The sequence below is a fragment of the Triplophysa rosa genome, linkage group LG15, assembly GCF_024868665.1.
Source record: "Triplophysa rosa linkage group LG15, Trosa_1v2, whole genome shotgun sequence".
In the NCBI taxonomy this organism is placed as follows: domain Eukaryota; kingdom Metazoa; phylum Chordata; class Actinopteri; order Cypriniformes; family Nemacheilidae; genus Triplophysa; species Triplophysa rosa.
The window spans coordinates 12,940,562-12,954,187 of NC_079904.1; the positions used below are offsets into that span (position 1 = coordinate 12,940,562).

At 39.0% G+C, this 13,626-nt stretch overlaps 2 protein-coding genes across 2 annotated transcripts in view; one reads left to right on the forward strand and one right to left on the reverse strand.

The window, feature by feature from the left end:
- Positions 1–3,346: 3,346 nt before the first annotated feature.
- rasl11b (RAS-like, family 11, member B) lies at positions 3,347–6,065 on the forward strand. The gene is made up of 4 exons (XM_057352152.1): positions 3,347–3,542; positions 3,695–3,751; positions 3,858–3,934; positions 4,748–6,065. Exons 1-4 carry the CDS (start codon positions 3,431–3,433, stop codon positions 5,246–5,248), a joined length of 747 nt encoding a protein of 248 aa, XP_057208135.1. The 5' UTR covers positions 3,347–3,430; the 3' UTR covers positions 5,249–6,065.
- Positions 6,013–13,626, reverse strand: part of scfd2 (sec1 family domain containing 2) — a 119,802-nt gene continuing 112,188 nt past the window's right edge. Inside the window, exons 7-9 of the mRNA XM_057352151.1 lie at positions 13,278–13,412; positions 11,255–11,374; positions 6,013–7,245 (exon numbers count right to left, since the gene is read on the reverse strand). Of these exons, the coding sequence (XP_057208134.1) occupies positions 7,153–7,245; positions 11,255–11,374; positions 13,278–13,412 (348 nt within the window). The 3' untranslated portion in view covers positions 6,013–7,152. The remainder of the gene's footprint in view (positions 7,246–11,254; positions 11,375–13,277; positions 13,413–13,626) is intronic.

A 13,626-nucleotide genomic window follows, 5' to 3' on the forward strand; every position in this document is an offset into this window, starting at 1 on the left:
TAACAAAATTACAAATGTTGCCTTAGAGATAAACCGAAAAAGGTTATGAGGCACTAAAATTATTAAATGAAAATAAATAAAAACTGAACTAAAATAAATTAAACTTATATAGCGACATAAAATAATAAAATAACAAAAACAAAGTTGCTAAAAATGACTAAAATTAACCAAAATTAACATGAACAATGAAAATTAAAGCTAATTCAAAGCATTGTCAAAACTGAAAAAATCTATAAAAACTCTGGTCCACCCACAAACATTGGCTAACAAAAATATAAACGCCATACAAGAGTTAAAATTATTCCAGGGTTTTCTACATTGTACAATTATAATACTATGGTGTTTACTATAAGACTATGATATTGTACATATGTGGTATAATACTATGGTAAAACTATCTTTACATAGTGCAGCATGATGAGAATTCCATGTAAACACAAAAGTTTATTATGCTAATCAGGTCATACCATAATTTGTTATAAATGTAGCGTGATTTTAGTGCTACCGCCACTGTCCCATAACCACCACCACGATACTTTTTAAAGAGTTTTCTTCCTTCCTTCTATGTTGTGCAGATGGCACTTGCATTAAATGACAAATCCCCCCTTTCTTGCACAGGATGTGTGTTGCTATATAACCAACATTTCAGTAATGTGTCCACACACACCCATCCACACCCATAGTCATAACAGCTTCCTTTAAATGCTTAAACACACATACCTCAAATGATATAGACTAATTTAAGTAACTCTCATGTGGTTAACAGGAAAGCTATTATTTTTTTTCTGTTCAGTCTGCATATAGCTTGCAAGGACCTGTCTACTAGCGAATCGGCACCATCAGTTTCATATTTCGGTAAAGGCCTCCTGTCATCATACTTCTTATCATACATACATACCACTCATAATCACACAGGCCCACTGCCAGCATACCTCTAGACTACCGCATCAACGTGAAAGAAAGACAGGAGAAAGACTGATGGAAGTTGAGGAGAGGTTTGAGAAAGTGGGAAAAACAAAGAGAGTGGGAAAACATGAGGGTTTATTTGTGGCTAGTGCCAATTTATCTGATGTACAACAGGCCTTAAAAGATGTTAGGGTGCCCCCCCCAAAATATTTTGAAACCAACTCGCTTTCTTCTGTGGGACACAAAAAAAGTTATTTATAGCCAAGCAGCTCTTTTCTAAACAATGAACATTAATGGTGACCAAGGCTGTCAAAAATGTTTCTCACACAAAGCTATTATGGCCTCAGAAAATATAGAATGAAGAATATGAGATGTATGGGCTCGTTTTGTCCTTTGTAGAGTTTGACGGCCCATGATCACCCTTCACTTTCATTGTATGAGCATGTAAACATTCTTATGGAAGATAGAAAGTCATTTGATGATTAAGTAGATGTCGATACCATTTTAATTTTGGGGGTTTACGAGAGGAAAGAAAGTAAACCATTATGAGATGCAGATAAAGGCGTGGTTAAAAACACGGTTACACTTTGATCTTCTGACTGATGCGATCAAACACCGGTGAGACTTCAGAGAGAGAAGAACTGAAACAATGTCTTAATTAGTTATGAATGTGACATTGCATTTCATGAGCACTCATTTAAACACCCGATACCTCAGTGACATCCCAAATGCATAATGACTGGCTTATGGGCTTTCCAAATGACTAATTGTTGAGAATTATGTCAAACAATTCCACAAATTATTTTGCTTCATTGTTTTGATAACTTGTGTATAAATGAGCGTTCTCAGAGTAGATTATATTATGTATGCTTAATTTATACAGTCGTGGGTTGGGTGGTGGAGTCAATGGGTTTTTTGGGAGATGTCAGTGATGAGCATCCCAATGACACACACACTCATTCACCCCCCCCCCCCACACACACTTCTACTACTGAGAGTCCAAGACAAGTCAGAACATGCTGAAGACACCAAACAGACACACATACTGTACATACAGGCACAGTGTCAATATATTAGTGAGGACACTGTTTTTATACCTGGCTAGTGTCAGTCTTCACTAGTCAGCACATGTAAACACTTCTTTGTAATGTCCCAGTGCTTTAGCATGTAAACACCAGGCAGTGTAAAGAAGTCCTCCATTCAATAATGTTTACCATGAATTTAAAACACTGGTCAGTGTACTAAATTAGGACCAATGAAAATGTGTGATGGATGAGCTTTTATTCTTTGGCTCTTGATGCAGCACATGAAGACAAAGAACAGCAGGAAAAGTCTTTAGGCTACACAATAAGTCTTGGTTCATTGAAGAAGTGGTTCATTGAAGAGTTTGCTTCATTTGAACATTTTTAAAATGTTCAAAAATCATGTTTTTTTATTGTGCATTCCAATTTATATCAATCAAACTGCAGTTGGTATGTTTTGAGGCATAATTTAAGGCATAATAACTCAATAAATACATCTAACTAACATAATAAAACACAATAAAAACATGATAACATAATAAAAAACATGATTTTTGAACATTTTAAAAACGGAGTTATCGCATTACAAATTCTTCATATATAAACCATGGTTACATTTGTCGAAGACGGTTTCGCAATGAATTATTAATCGGACATATATTTATTTATGTTTTAAGCGAAAGGAAACATTCAACTAAAAAATCCGCAAAAGATTTTCTCATTGCATTCTATTGGCAATACAAATTGAATGCTACATTTAAACTCAAGATTGTGAAAGAGAGAGAGAGAGAGAGAGAGAGAGAGAGAGAGAGAGAGAGAGAGAGAGAGAGAGAGAGAGAGATAGGAGGGGAGAGAGAGAATAGTTGATTTATTTACAGGTCCTGAGGCAGCGAGTCTATAGCCTACTGATCAATAGCTCGTTCTCATCGGGTAAAGAAAAACAATTTACAAGTGACAAATTAAGCGCTTTGAGATCCTCGCGTGAAGATAACATTCTTATTACAAGCGTTTGAAGTCACTAATTTACAAGTGCTTTTGATTCTCCATATCACACCGCTATTCTCAAAAGCCCCAGATTATCATGAATCACTCCCATGTTTCACATCTGCAAAATAACATCTCGTGGGGCAGCTTTTGCAGAAGAAAGGATGTTTTGACATCATTTTACATGGGAGTCCGTATCCTCTTCAATCGTTCATAAGCACTGCTTGTGCTTGCGGGTCCGCGTGAAATAATGGGCGGAGTTAGGGAATGTTTCCGTTGCCTGCAGGAGCCAATCGGAGTCGAGCGCCTCGGTGGAGATATAAATGAACTCGGGTTCCCTTCTCGGCTCAGTAAACCGAGTTACGAGGCTGGAGTTGGTTTCGGAATATTTATTCGTTAAAGGTGAAACGATTTGTTTGTATGCTGTTGGTTGACTTCGACATTACGTCTGCGGAATCTCTGGATATTTCGTTATAGTTTTCTTTCGTACGCTTTGGATAGTAGCTTATTTAACCAAAATGCGCCTGATTCATAACATGTCTACCATTGCGGAGTACCCGAGCACAGAGTGCCCGTCCAGTCGGGTTATCAAGATGGCAGTGATCGGAGGTAGCGGGGTTGGGAAAACCGGTATGTTGTGGACCAGTTTTGCAATATAAATCAATAGTCGTTGACGCATGTTACGCTAATGTAGTTTTAAGGGTACCATTTCATGTGAAATGGTTTTAGTGCCTACTGTAGTTTGGGTAATAATGTTTTTTTTTCTTCTTATCTTTGTGCAGCGCTGGTGGTGCGTTTCCTCACCAAGCGATTTATTGGCGACTACGAGAGAAACGTCGGTGAGTTTTTCCTTCTAATATTAAGTAACATACACATAACACCCCGTCTGAATTCAAACAAGAGTGATGTTTTCAAAATATTAAAGTATGCCCCGCTTCATCACAGGCAACCTGTACTCCAGAGAGGTGCAGATCGACGGAGAACAAGTAGCCATTCAAGTTCAAGACACACCGGGAGTTCAAGTAAGTTTGCTCGACGCATAAAACGTTTTCCTGTACGCTATCTCACGCGCATTTGTGACCCCGACATGCAAGTCTCCGAACATCTTTCCCACGCTGTTTCTTCACGGATGAGAAGTGTAGAAAGAGCGCCTACCCATGCCTTTTGTCTTACCTCTTCTTTTGTATTTCTCGGGGTTTGTGTTTAACACTCGGGGTTAATTTGGCTGCGGGACCCCTGCTGTCACGGGCGTTCGCGTGCATGCGCGTCCACGTACTGTACAGTTCAGCTTGAAGGAAGCGCTGTGGGATATTTGAAGCAGCGGTTAGGAGGTTTTGCTGTTTCAGCAGCACCCAGCGGGTTTAAGGACACGAATAAGCTGCTCAAAACAGTTACAGTAGCCCAGTCCCTTAAAATTACCCGTCGGCTTTCAAAATTAGAGAATGGGGTTTAATTCAATTACAGGCGACTTCTTTCAAAAAGGCTTTAGTCAGAGATTTCGGTGCCAAGTTTGGCAGCCGAGGTTCGCTTTGTAAAGCATGCAGGCAGGTTTCCAAAAGCACAGAATAGCCCTTTTTTCTTCGGACTGGGGTGAAAGACTGTAAGTCTAGCTGGCTATTTCTCCCAGTTTGGTGTAACGAGAACTGAAGCCAAAAGCAAAAGCTCTTTCTCAGGAAACATTATAGCATACAGAGTATTACGCTATTGAAAAAATACAGACAAGCCAAGTGTTATATAACTGAAGGAATATGTCTAGATGAGGGATCATGCAAAATTTTACAATGAAAATGTATTTTAAAGCTTGTTAGATAACACTATTGTCTTTCTTTTTTCAGGTGAATGCTAATGGACGAAGCTGCACCGATCACGTCGCCCGTGCCATTCAATGGGCAGATGCAGTAGTTATGGTATATTCTGTGACAGACTGTCGAAGCTTCGACCTCATCGGCCAGCTCCACCAGCTTGTTAGCCGCTCACACACGGACAGGTCCACCAGCGTGCCGATCATCCTAGTGGCCAATAAAGCCGACCTTCTCCACATCAGGCGGGTGGATGCTCCAGAAGGACCACTACTGGCTTCTGCATTAGGTTGTTCCTTCTATGAGGTGTCTGCTAGTGAGGACTACAGCCAGGTCCACGGTGCCTTCCACCGATTGTGCGTGGATCTGGCCAAGCAGCAGCCTCCGCTCGTGACCCCCATCAATGCAGCTTCGTCGGGGACGGAGAAGAAAAGATCGCCCCTCATCCCACGGCCCAAATCCCCCAACATGCAGGACCTGAAGAGGCGCTTCAAACAGGTGCTTTCAGCCAAGGTCCGGACTGTCACATCAGTGTGAAGATTTGAGGAAGGCGGGTGTCTGAATAAAAGCCAAAGAAGTGGTGCAGGATTGAGAGGAGGAGGAGATCTTAGCAGAAGATGCTGAATGTATAGATCTCGCTCTTTTGAAGTTCTAGAGTCCTGTTGCTGATCGCAGACCAGTAACAAACAGAGGCCCCTGAACCTTGACCTCCGATTGTGTCATGGTTGCTGAAAAAACAGAGGCTGTAACCGTAGCCTGGTGAACATTTCCACTTGACAATCGCAGCGCTTGTGGACACTTGCTGCTGTCACATGTCGCTATGTGGACACAGCAGAAATCTAAGAGCTGGCGCCTTAAAGAGGGACAAAGATAGACTTGCGATCGATAGACTCGCTGATAGAACTGAATGAAACATACGTACGCTATTCAATACAGCTTGCCTTACCTGTGAATTTTTAGATACGTTCTCATGGCAACAGAGACTGAAGGCCACACAGAAATGACTATTTTAAGAATTGCATTTCTGAAAAGCCTAAGAGAGATTTTTTTCTTGTGGTCAAGGCTTTCACCTCTTACTGCAGAGGCGGTCTGAATGCAGGCATTGTTAAAAGACAAGGTACTCAAGCTGAGCATACAAAAAGCGTGTGTGTGTCTATCTCTTGCTCTGTCTACGGTCCTATTCTTGTGGACGAGGTCAGAATTTTTCTTCTGGTTTTATGTAAAAACTGTGCTTTGTGCCACTTTTCTATAGTGGAATAGAAGACTTGTTTTGTAAATGCACTTTAAAAAAGCCAGAGGGCTAGAGCTCAGAGTTATTTATTTATTTGAACATTTTGTGATGGGGAAATAAAGACTTTCTAAGAAAAAATATTGTATTGGTTTTGAATTTTTTCGAGCATCATATCAATTCAATCGGAGCATACAAATACGCACAGATTACGTCATTTATCCCATAGAAATGTGCTAAACAAACATCCCTGGTCTATCCTATGCCATACATTAAAGACTGAGCTAATGCACATGACAATCCGTAAATGCACTACCAAAACCACATTTTTTAGCTTCATATACCTAACACAGCTTAGGAACTGTGTGTTTTGTCTGAGCAATTAATACATAAAGATCAAGTTATTAAGATCATAAAAGACAACAAAATTCAGCCCTTTTAATAGACACAAACTAAGAACTTCTAAATGACCCCTTGACACGGTCCCTATGTTGTTAGCTCCTTTCAAACAAACTTACAAACACTGAATTAAAAATGCATGGCATTCCGAATGCATGTTATACTTCAGATGCACACCGTCTTCTCACAGTGAAGGATAAAGCCTTAATAGAGCATAGGGATGATCAGGTCTGAATGAAACCCTTGAGTGTGCAAGTGAGTGAAGAAAAGAGATATCAGCTCTAAAAGATGTCCACACCCTTTTTTGACCTCTGCCCTCTTTCCATCTGTCACGTCCTGTCTACTAACACACTCAACAACAGTGCTAAATCGACTGAAAGATGAGGAGAAAAGAAACTCGAGCATCAAAGTGTGCAAATCTGTTCAATCTGTTGCCCACACTATGAAAAAGTGACTGTGCGCAGATTTTCATCACATATGTGAGACAGTGAAAAGCGCAGGATTTACACTGTGCTGACTTTGTGAAAAATAACGACTACCATTCACTGAACACATGCTCACACAAATTTTACACACATTTGACTGTAGGGCCAATCATAAACACTTTATTTCGAAGAAATAAATCTTTGAGATTCGTTCCATATCCAGCAAAAGCAAAACATTTTGGAATGGGATGTTGTGAGATATGCAAAACACATATTAATGATTTATCAGATACCTCAGAAACCCATACACAATAAAGGTGAACTTAGGTAACTTGGACTGAACGCTTTCACACTTTCAGCAGTTAAGGAAGTGTGAGCGGTCAGTGTCTTTACACTCCAATGTCAGGTTTGAGTCTGTCTGTGTTGAACAGTAAGTGTGGAACATCAGAAGGTTTCAGCAATCTAGTGGCCATTACTAGTACCTGAGAAAAGACAAAAGAAACAGTTTAGACAGTCCACACACACACACACACACACACACACACTGTAATCCAATCATCAGACAGACAGAAACTTTAATGGTCTATTGATTGAGCTCTCTCTGTATATCTTTGATAGTTCAGGAGCCCTGCAGTAACTGATGAGTGAAAACAACACAGAAATCTGTGAAACAGAGAAACAGTTGCAAGGCTAATGGAAGGACATTTGTGGGTAGTTACTACTAGACCGGGGCTGATTTTTTCCCAAATCCTGAATCATACTGTATAGGGTTGAAACAGGACAACTGGTACAATGCTACAATGAACACTTCTGAGCAATGACTAATCACTAGATGTGTCAAAGTTTGTGAGGATTGTGCAATCAAATCTTTGAAAGATATTTATCTTGAGGCACTTCCAAGCAAAAAGCTGGAAAGGTTTTGTAATAAACATTATTTTATTCTCAAATGTTTTTTTGTTTAGTGTTCTAGTCCCTGATCAAGTTTACACCAAATGTCCATTCATGTATCTAGAATGAGGTACTATAGAGCTTCGGAGGTCACGTGACCCATTCTGTTTACACCACCATACTGGCAGGCAAGGACAGCCGGGACTGAATATGAAATGAATGGAGCCAGCATGAGTTTCAAAGCAACAGAGTTCACTGCGCACTTTAATTCAAAAGACATAGACATGTACATAGCAAAACTTCATAGATTAAACATAACAGGTCCCTATAATGCCCCCGGGGTGCTTTTAACATGTATCAATACTCTAATCGCACTCGTGAGATCCGTTTTCCTTCCGAGTTTAGCCCCCAACTCTGAGAACAAGCTAAACTAATGTGTTCAAGAACATGCCGCGTTCGACTGCGCAGATTGCTTGGCGTATGACATTAAAGAACCGCGAGAGCGATCGCAATTAGTTTGTGCAGGGTGTGTTTTATCAGAGTTGGGGCTAAACTCGACAGGAAAATGGATCTCGCGAGCCAGATTTGAGTATCACTGCAACAAAGGAACGGATAGCATTCCTGACCTGCATTATCCTGATATGTAACGTTACAACTACCTCATCAACTTTCCCTCGTCCTACTCCGGAGACTCTTTAAAGAGCCTACAAAGCCTGGAGAGGTGCAAATGGAAGCAGTCTAATTTTGTGATAAATACTCAACTTTGGAGTCTGCCGGCGAAAAACCTGCTTTGTCTTCCTTGAAAGGGTAAGTCAACTGTGTTGTTAGCTAAGGTAATCAACTCTAGCTGTCCATGTTTGTATAGCCAGCATAGCTAAATCGCTGTGAGTAACTTTACAGTAGACATCATTCATGAAATCAAAATAAAATGATTTCCCCTTAGCTTTTCCCGCCTGTGCTGGCATCCTGGTGCACAGCAACTGTACACCATGTTGAAATAGTAAAGTTTAACAGTCTGGTTTTAAATTATTGTTTGACCACTGTCGATATCAATGCTAAAGCCCCTCTGATTGCCTGCCAAAATGGCGGAGTTTAGATTGCGTGATGTCAACCTCCGGAGCTCTGTCGTTTTGCACACTGGTCTATTGTTGCGATCTTAAAGCCGCTATTACAGCATGTAAAAACAGAAAGGGACTGTGGCCGGCCGATTTACATCTCTTCCTGTCTTGCTGGAAAGTTATTGGCTAGAATAAGTAGGCCAGAGTACTATATGCCTATTATTAGTATTAAAGACGATCAAGACTGCATGTGACTGCATCTACTGACGCACATGCTGAGGTGAAAAGATGCTTTGTATATAAAGTGGAAAGATGACTGATTTGGAACTTCATTTAAAAATCACTTCAAAATTTAAAGGATTTAAAGATTGATAAGTCTGTGTCATTTACAAGAAGTTTAAATAATAAGGCTTATTGGTCAAGTGTGGTGTAACACCAGTGGCGTCCTTAAGGGGGGACCCGGGGGACCGCGGCCCATTGGTCCCCCCAACCAGAATGAGATTTTTAAATTTAAATTTTTTATATTAGAATAATAGTTGTAATATTTATTAATTAAAATGTACATTAACGAAGCACTATGTAAAAAATAAAATAAACTTGTATAATGTGTTATGTAGAATACGATCTCAACCCCTCCCCTCTCCTTTAACCCGCGAAACCGCGACCACGCGTAGCCGCACTACCACGCACGTCAGCAAGCATGAAAGGAGTAGAGAGTTGGAGACGAAACTCACAAACTAGTAAGTAAAACTCAGTTTATCATAGGTTATATAAACGTATTGTATCAAGCTTAGATAATCACCTTTAATGCTGGGCTGTAACTAAAAGAAGCTCAGATTCTGTTAATCTTTGGCTAACGTTAACTGAGGTTAGGCTAACTCTAGTGGCAAACTGGCAAAGTATGGTATTACTTGCTGAAGTTGTTACTGCAGTTTTCATGTGAAACAATGCAATATAATAACTACGGTGGGATGTTCTATTGATAACTGTAAAATGCATCCAGTGGTTCACTTATGATTTTCTTTTGAATTAGAGATGCAAGATTTGCACTTTTATTGAAATGTACTGCAACAGTAATGACAGTTACTTGACAGTAATGACAGTCAGGGGTTAAGCATATATTTTTGTACTTTACTCTCATTTTAACTTTTAAATTTGTACTCCAAATAAACATGAGGGTAATTGCAATTGAAATGTGGAGTCACTTTTTTCTATTTGGCTCTAGTAAATCGTAATACTAGTAATAACGTTATATGCTCCCAGTAGTATTAATGGCAATGCCAAAACTCTTTACCATTAGATTCAGGCATAATACATTTTTTGAATTGTGCCACCCTAAGATGTGTACTGGCCCCTTTGTGCCACCCCATAAAAAAAATCCTGGGGACGCCACTGTAACACACACACGCACGCACGCACACACACACACACACACACGGGCTTTGGTTGACTATCCCCGTGGGGACAGTCCATAGGCGTAATGTTTTTATACTGTACAAACTGTATATTCTATCCCCTATCCCTAACCCAACCCCTAAACCTAAAGATCATAGAACACTTTTTGCATTTTTAGATTTGTAAAAAATATTGTTCTGTACAATTTATTAGCTTTTTTGCCCCTGGGGACCTCAATTTTGGTCCCCACGGTGACACGAGTCCCCATGTGTTGGTGTGTATGCAGGTTTAGGTCCCCACCGGGATATACACACACACACACGCACGCACGCACGCACACGCACACAGTTGTAGGCTGGGGTCAGACTGTGTGTGGTCTTTCTATTCTCTGAGGGTCTACTCTCTGCTTTCATAATTTTTTATTATTCATGACATCAAACTTTGATCAACAAGACTCATTTCATCCTTATTCGACCCAGTTACATCTCTATTCATTCAAGCACACACAAGTACAGATACGCGCACGCACGCACACACACGTATCATTGCTTGTCTGAAAAAATATACAAAAGGTCCTGTGATATTTATAGCAAAGGGTCCATAGCTCTAACACATGTGAAGTTTGAGTACTTGTCATTCTTGATTGTTTGTTTGTGTCATTTTATATAGCTATAGAAAGTTTTATTGTAAGTTATAAAAGCTATATTGTGCATCAAGCCCAATTTTATTTAATTTTCCCTTTTAAAGTAATGAACTATTTTAATAAATAAGAAAAACTGTTGTTCTGACAATGAATCATGTCAAGTAGTGTATTCCTCATAAGCATGTCAAAGTCTCTTAGTAGGGCCAGATAATGTTACCATGATTTTGTATAGTAAGCAGTTGAATTGGGGTGTAGTGAATAACCGAAAATAGTATATTTGTAGAAACAATACATTTTCAATACATTTCTAATAAGCACATGTAGAGACGTTGACTTGTAAAGATGTTCCAAAATATATTAAAATAACACGTCTTTGATGAGATGGCACAAATTTAGTGTTGTAAACAATTCTCTACCAGCTTTCATTTATTGATTTTCTATGATTAAAGAAGAAAGGTTAATAAATAATGTTTACAGAATAGGTTAAAGAGGGGCATGACTTCCCACCTGAGTGTTAGTCTTATGGTTGGAAACAACTTCACGGATGAGGCGGAGTTCTGATGGCGTAACTCCACCCACCAGAAGGAGAAACAAGAGCGGATGATCGCTTGGATGGGGCCGATTAACCTGTATGAGGTATCACAGTTAAAAAATATCGAGAACACACATTTGCACAAGTATACATACATTTCCCCTCACATAAATAAAGAAATAAAAAAGAATGTGTATGTTAAGCAATTGTCAATCATTTTTTTTATTTTTGAACGTCTGCTAAATTACTAAATGTAAATGTAAATCTCTGGTACATTTGTGTATTTATTGGTTATTTCAGAGTTCCATACACAATATCGGACACACACAATGCTCAAAGGGCATCGGGACACGCTTTCTCACGGACACATGCGAGCACGCTCTCGCACACATGTGGATGCTCTATTCGAGTGAGTCTGCGCAGCACGTGGAGTGCCACCTTGTGTGACTGGTGGGTCAGACAAAATGGTGTACGGTGATTGGCTGAATGAATGAGTGAGTGTTGAATAATATCAGGCAATAAGGAAGGCACAGCCAGGTGGGCAGATCTCAAAGCGGGGCTGTGCTGCCACGTGGACCCTTAACTGGCATGGACAAACATGTGTAACAGTGAGAGAAAGGGGAGGGGGTGTGATTTGTGGTAGACACAGAAAAAGCCACCACTTTACTGCACACTGCAGGTGAATGAAGAAATCACATTATAAATGTGTACACACTCACACATACACAGAACACACACAAGGGCATCCCAGAGGGGAAGCACACAGCTTACATGTGCATGAGTATCAATGTGTTCATATACATTTGAGACTTACAACTTAAGCCATTACAACAAAACAGTGACCTTATATACTGTATATCAAACCAAATTTCCTTTAGCAACACAAACACGATTTCCTTCACTAATGATAATGTCAAATGTTATAACATACACAAAAGGGTTTTCCAGGCATTTCTGCTGGATTTTTAACCGGTATGTAAACACATAAATCAGTTGTTGCCCTTGTCATGGTTGTTATATTATTAGGGCTGTCAAACGATTAATCGCGATTAATCGCATCCAGAACAAAAGTTTGTGTTTACATAATATATATCCATGTACTGTGCATAATAATTTTGTATTTATTAACACACACATACATGCATATATTTAAGAAAAATCTTATTTACATTTTCAATTATTGGTAAATATAAATAAATATATTTAAATATTTCCTAAATATGTATTCATGTGTATGTGTTTGTATTTATAAATACAAAATTATTATGCACAGTACATGGATAAATATTATGTAAACACAAACTTTTGTTCTGGATGTGATTAATCGCGATTAATCGTTTGACAGCTCTATATATTATATTGTTGTAAACAAGGAAGCACATGCTTGTAATCCAATTAACCATAATAAACACCTAAACTATCTCATTAGAGGTATAAAAATATCTCTAAAGATCTCATCTAAAAGCATGCATAGATTTAGAAAAAATATCCTTAAAGCTTTAATTCATATTTTTGTTTTGGTTAATATTAAACAAAAATCAGTTATTGAGCAAGTACATAAAAAAATCAGTGTTCAAAAGCTTATACTATATGAGATACATTTGAGCTGTTGGTAAGATTTTGTTAGAAATGAAAATTTGATGTTGTCTGACTTGAATATAAAAACGTAAAGTAACCTGCAATTTTTTCGCAAACAGAGATGGCGACATAGAGGCAAAAAGTCACGGACTGCAGCGTTATTAAAGACAAATTAAATATATTAAAGACTGTGAAAGTGTGAATATTAAAGACTTTTATATTATGTTCATATACATAGTATGTCCGTACACAACATTAGTGAACACCGCATCTGTGCATTTTGAATTGCAGATGAGATCTGCCTACTGAATTGCAGATCAGACCTATACCTAAATGAAGAATGTCATTGTGTGTAAACTGTTTGTCAGCTTTGGAATATCTGCATAATGTATGTGCATAATGGCGTGTTTAAACATTTACCTTCATGAACATGCTGAAGCCAGTCTTAAGAAGGTCAGTGAGTCCCCCCGACATGTGCTCAATATCGGCGCATTCACGTTTGTCTGGGTGGAAGATCTCCTCTAGCACCTGTTTAAGGAACGGGCGGTACGTAGCCTATACAAAACAGAGAAAATCTATTAAATCAGTGCTTAATGTATGGGTTTGATGAATTCCTGGATAAATCCTTAGATTTTAAGAATTATGCAAAAAAATACTGCGAAGACGTTTTTCAATCCACTCATACACAAACACTCCACAGGAGTCCTACAGCGTATGTTGATTTCAATAGGCCGATTAGTATGCAAAGGGCGCAATCTTTCGCTTTCTA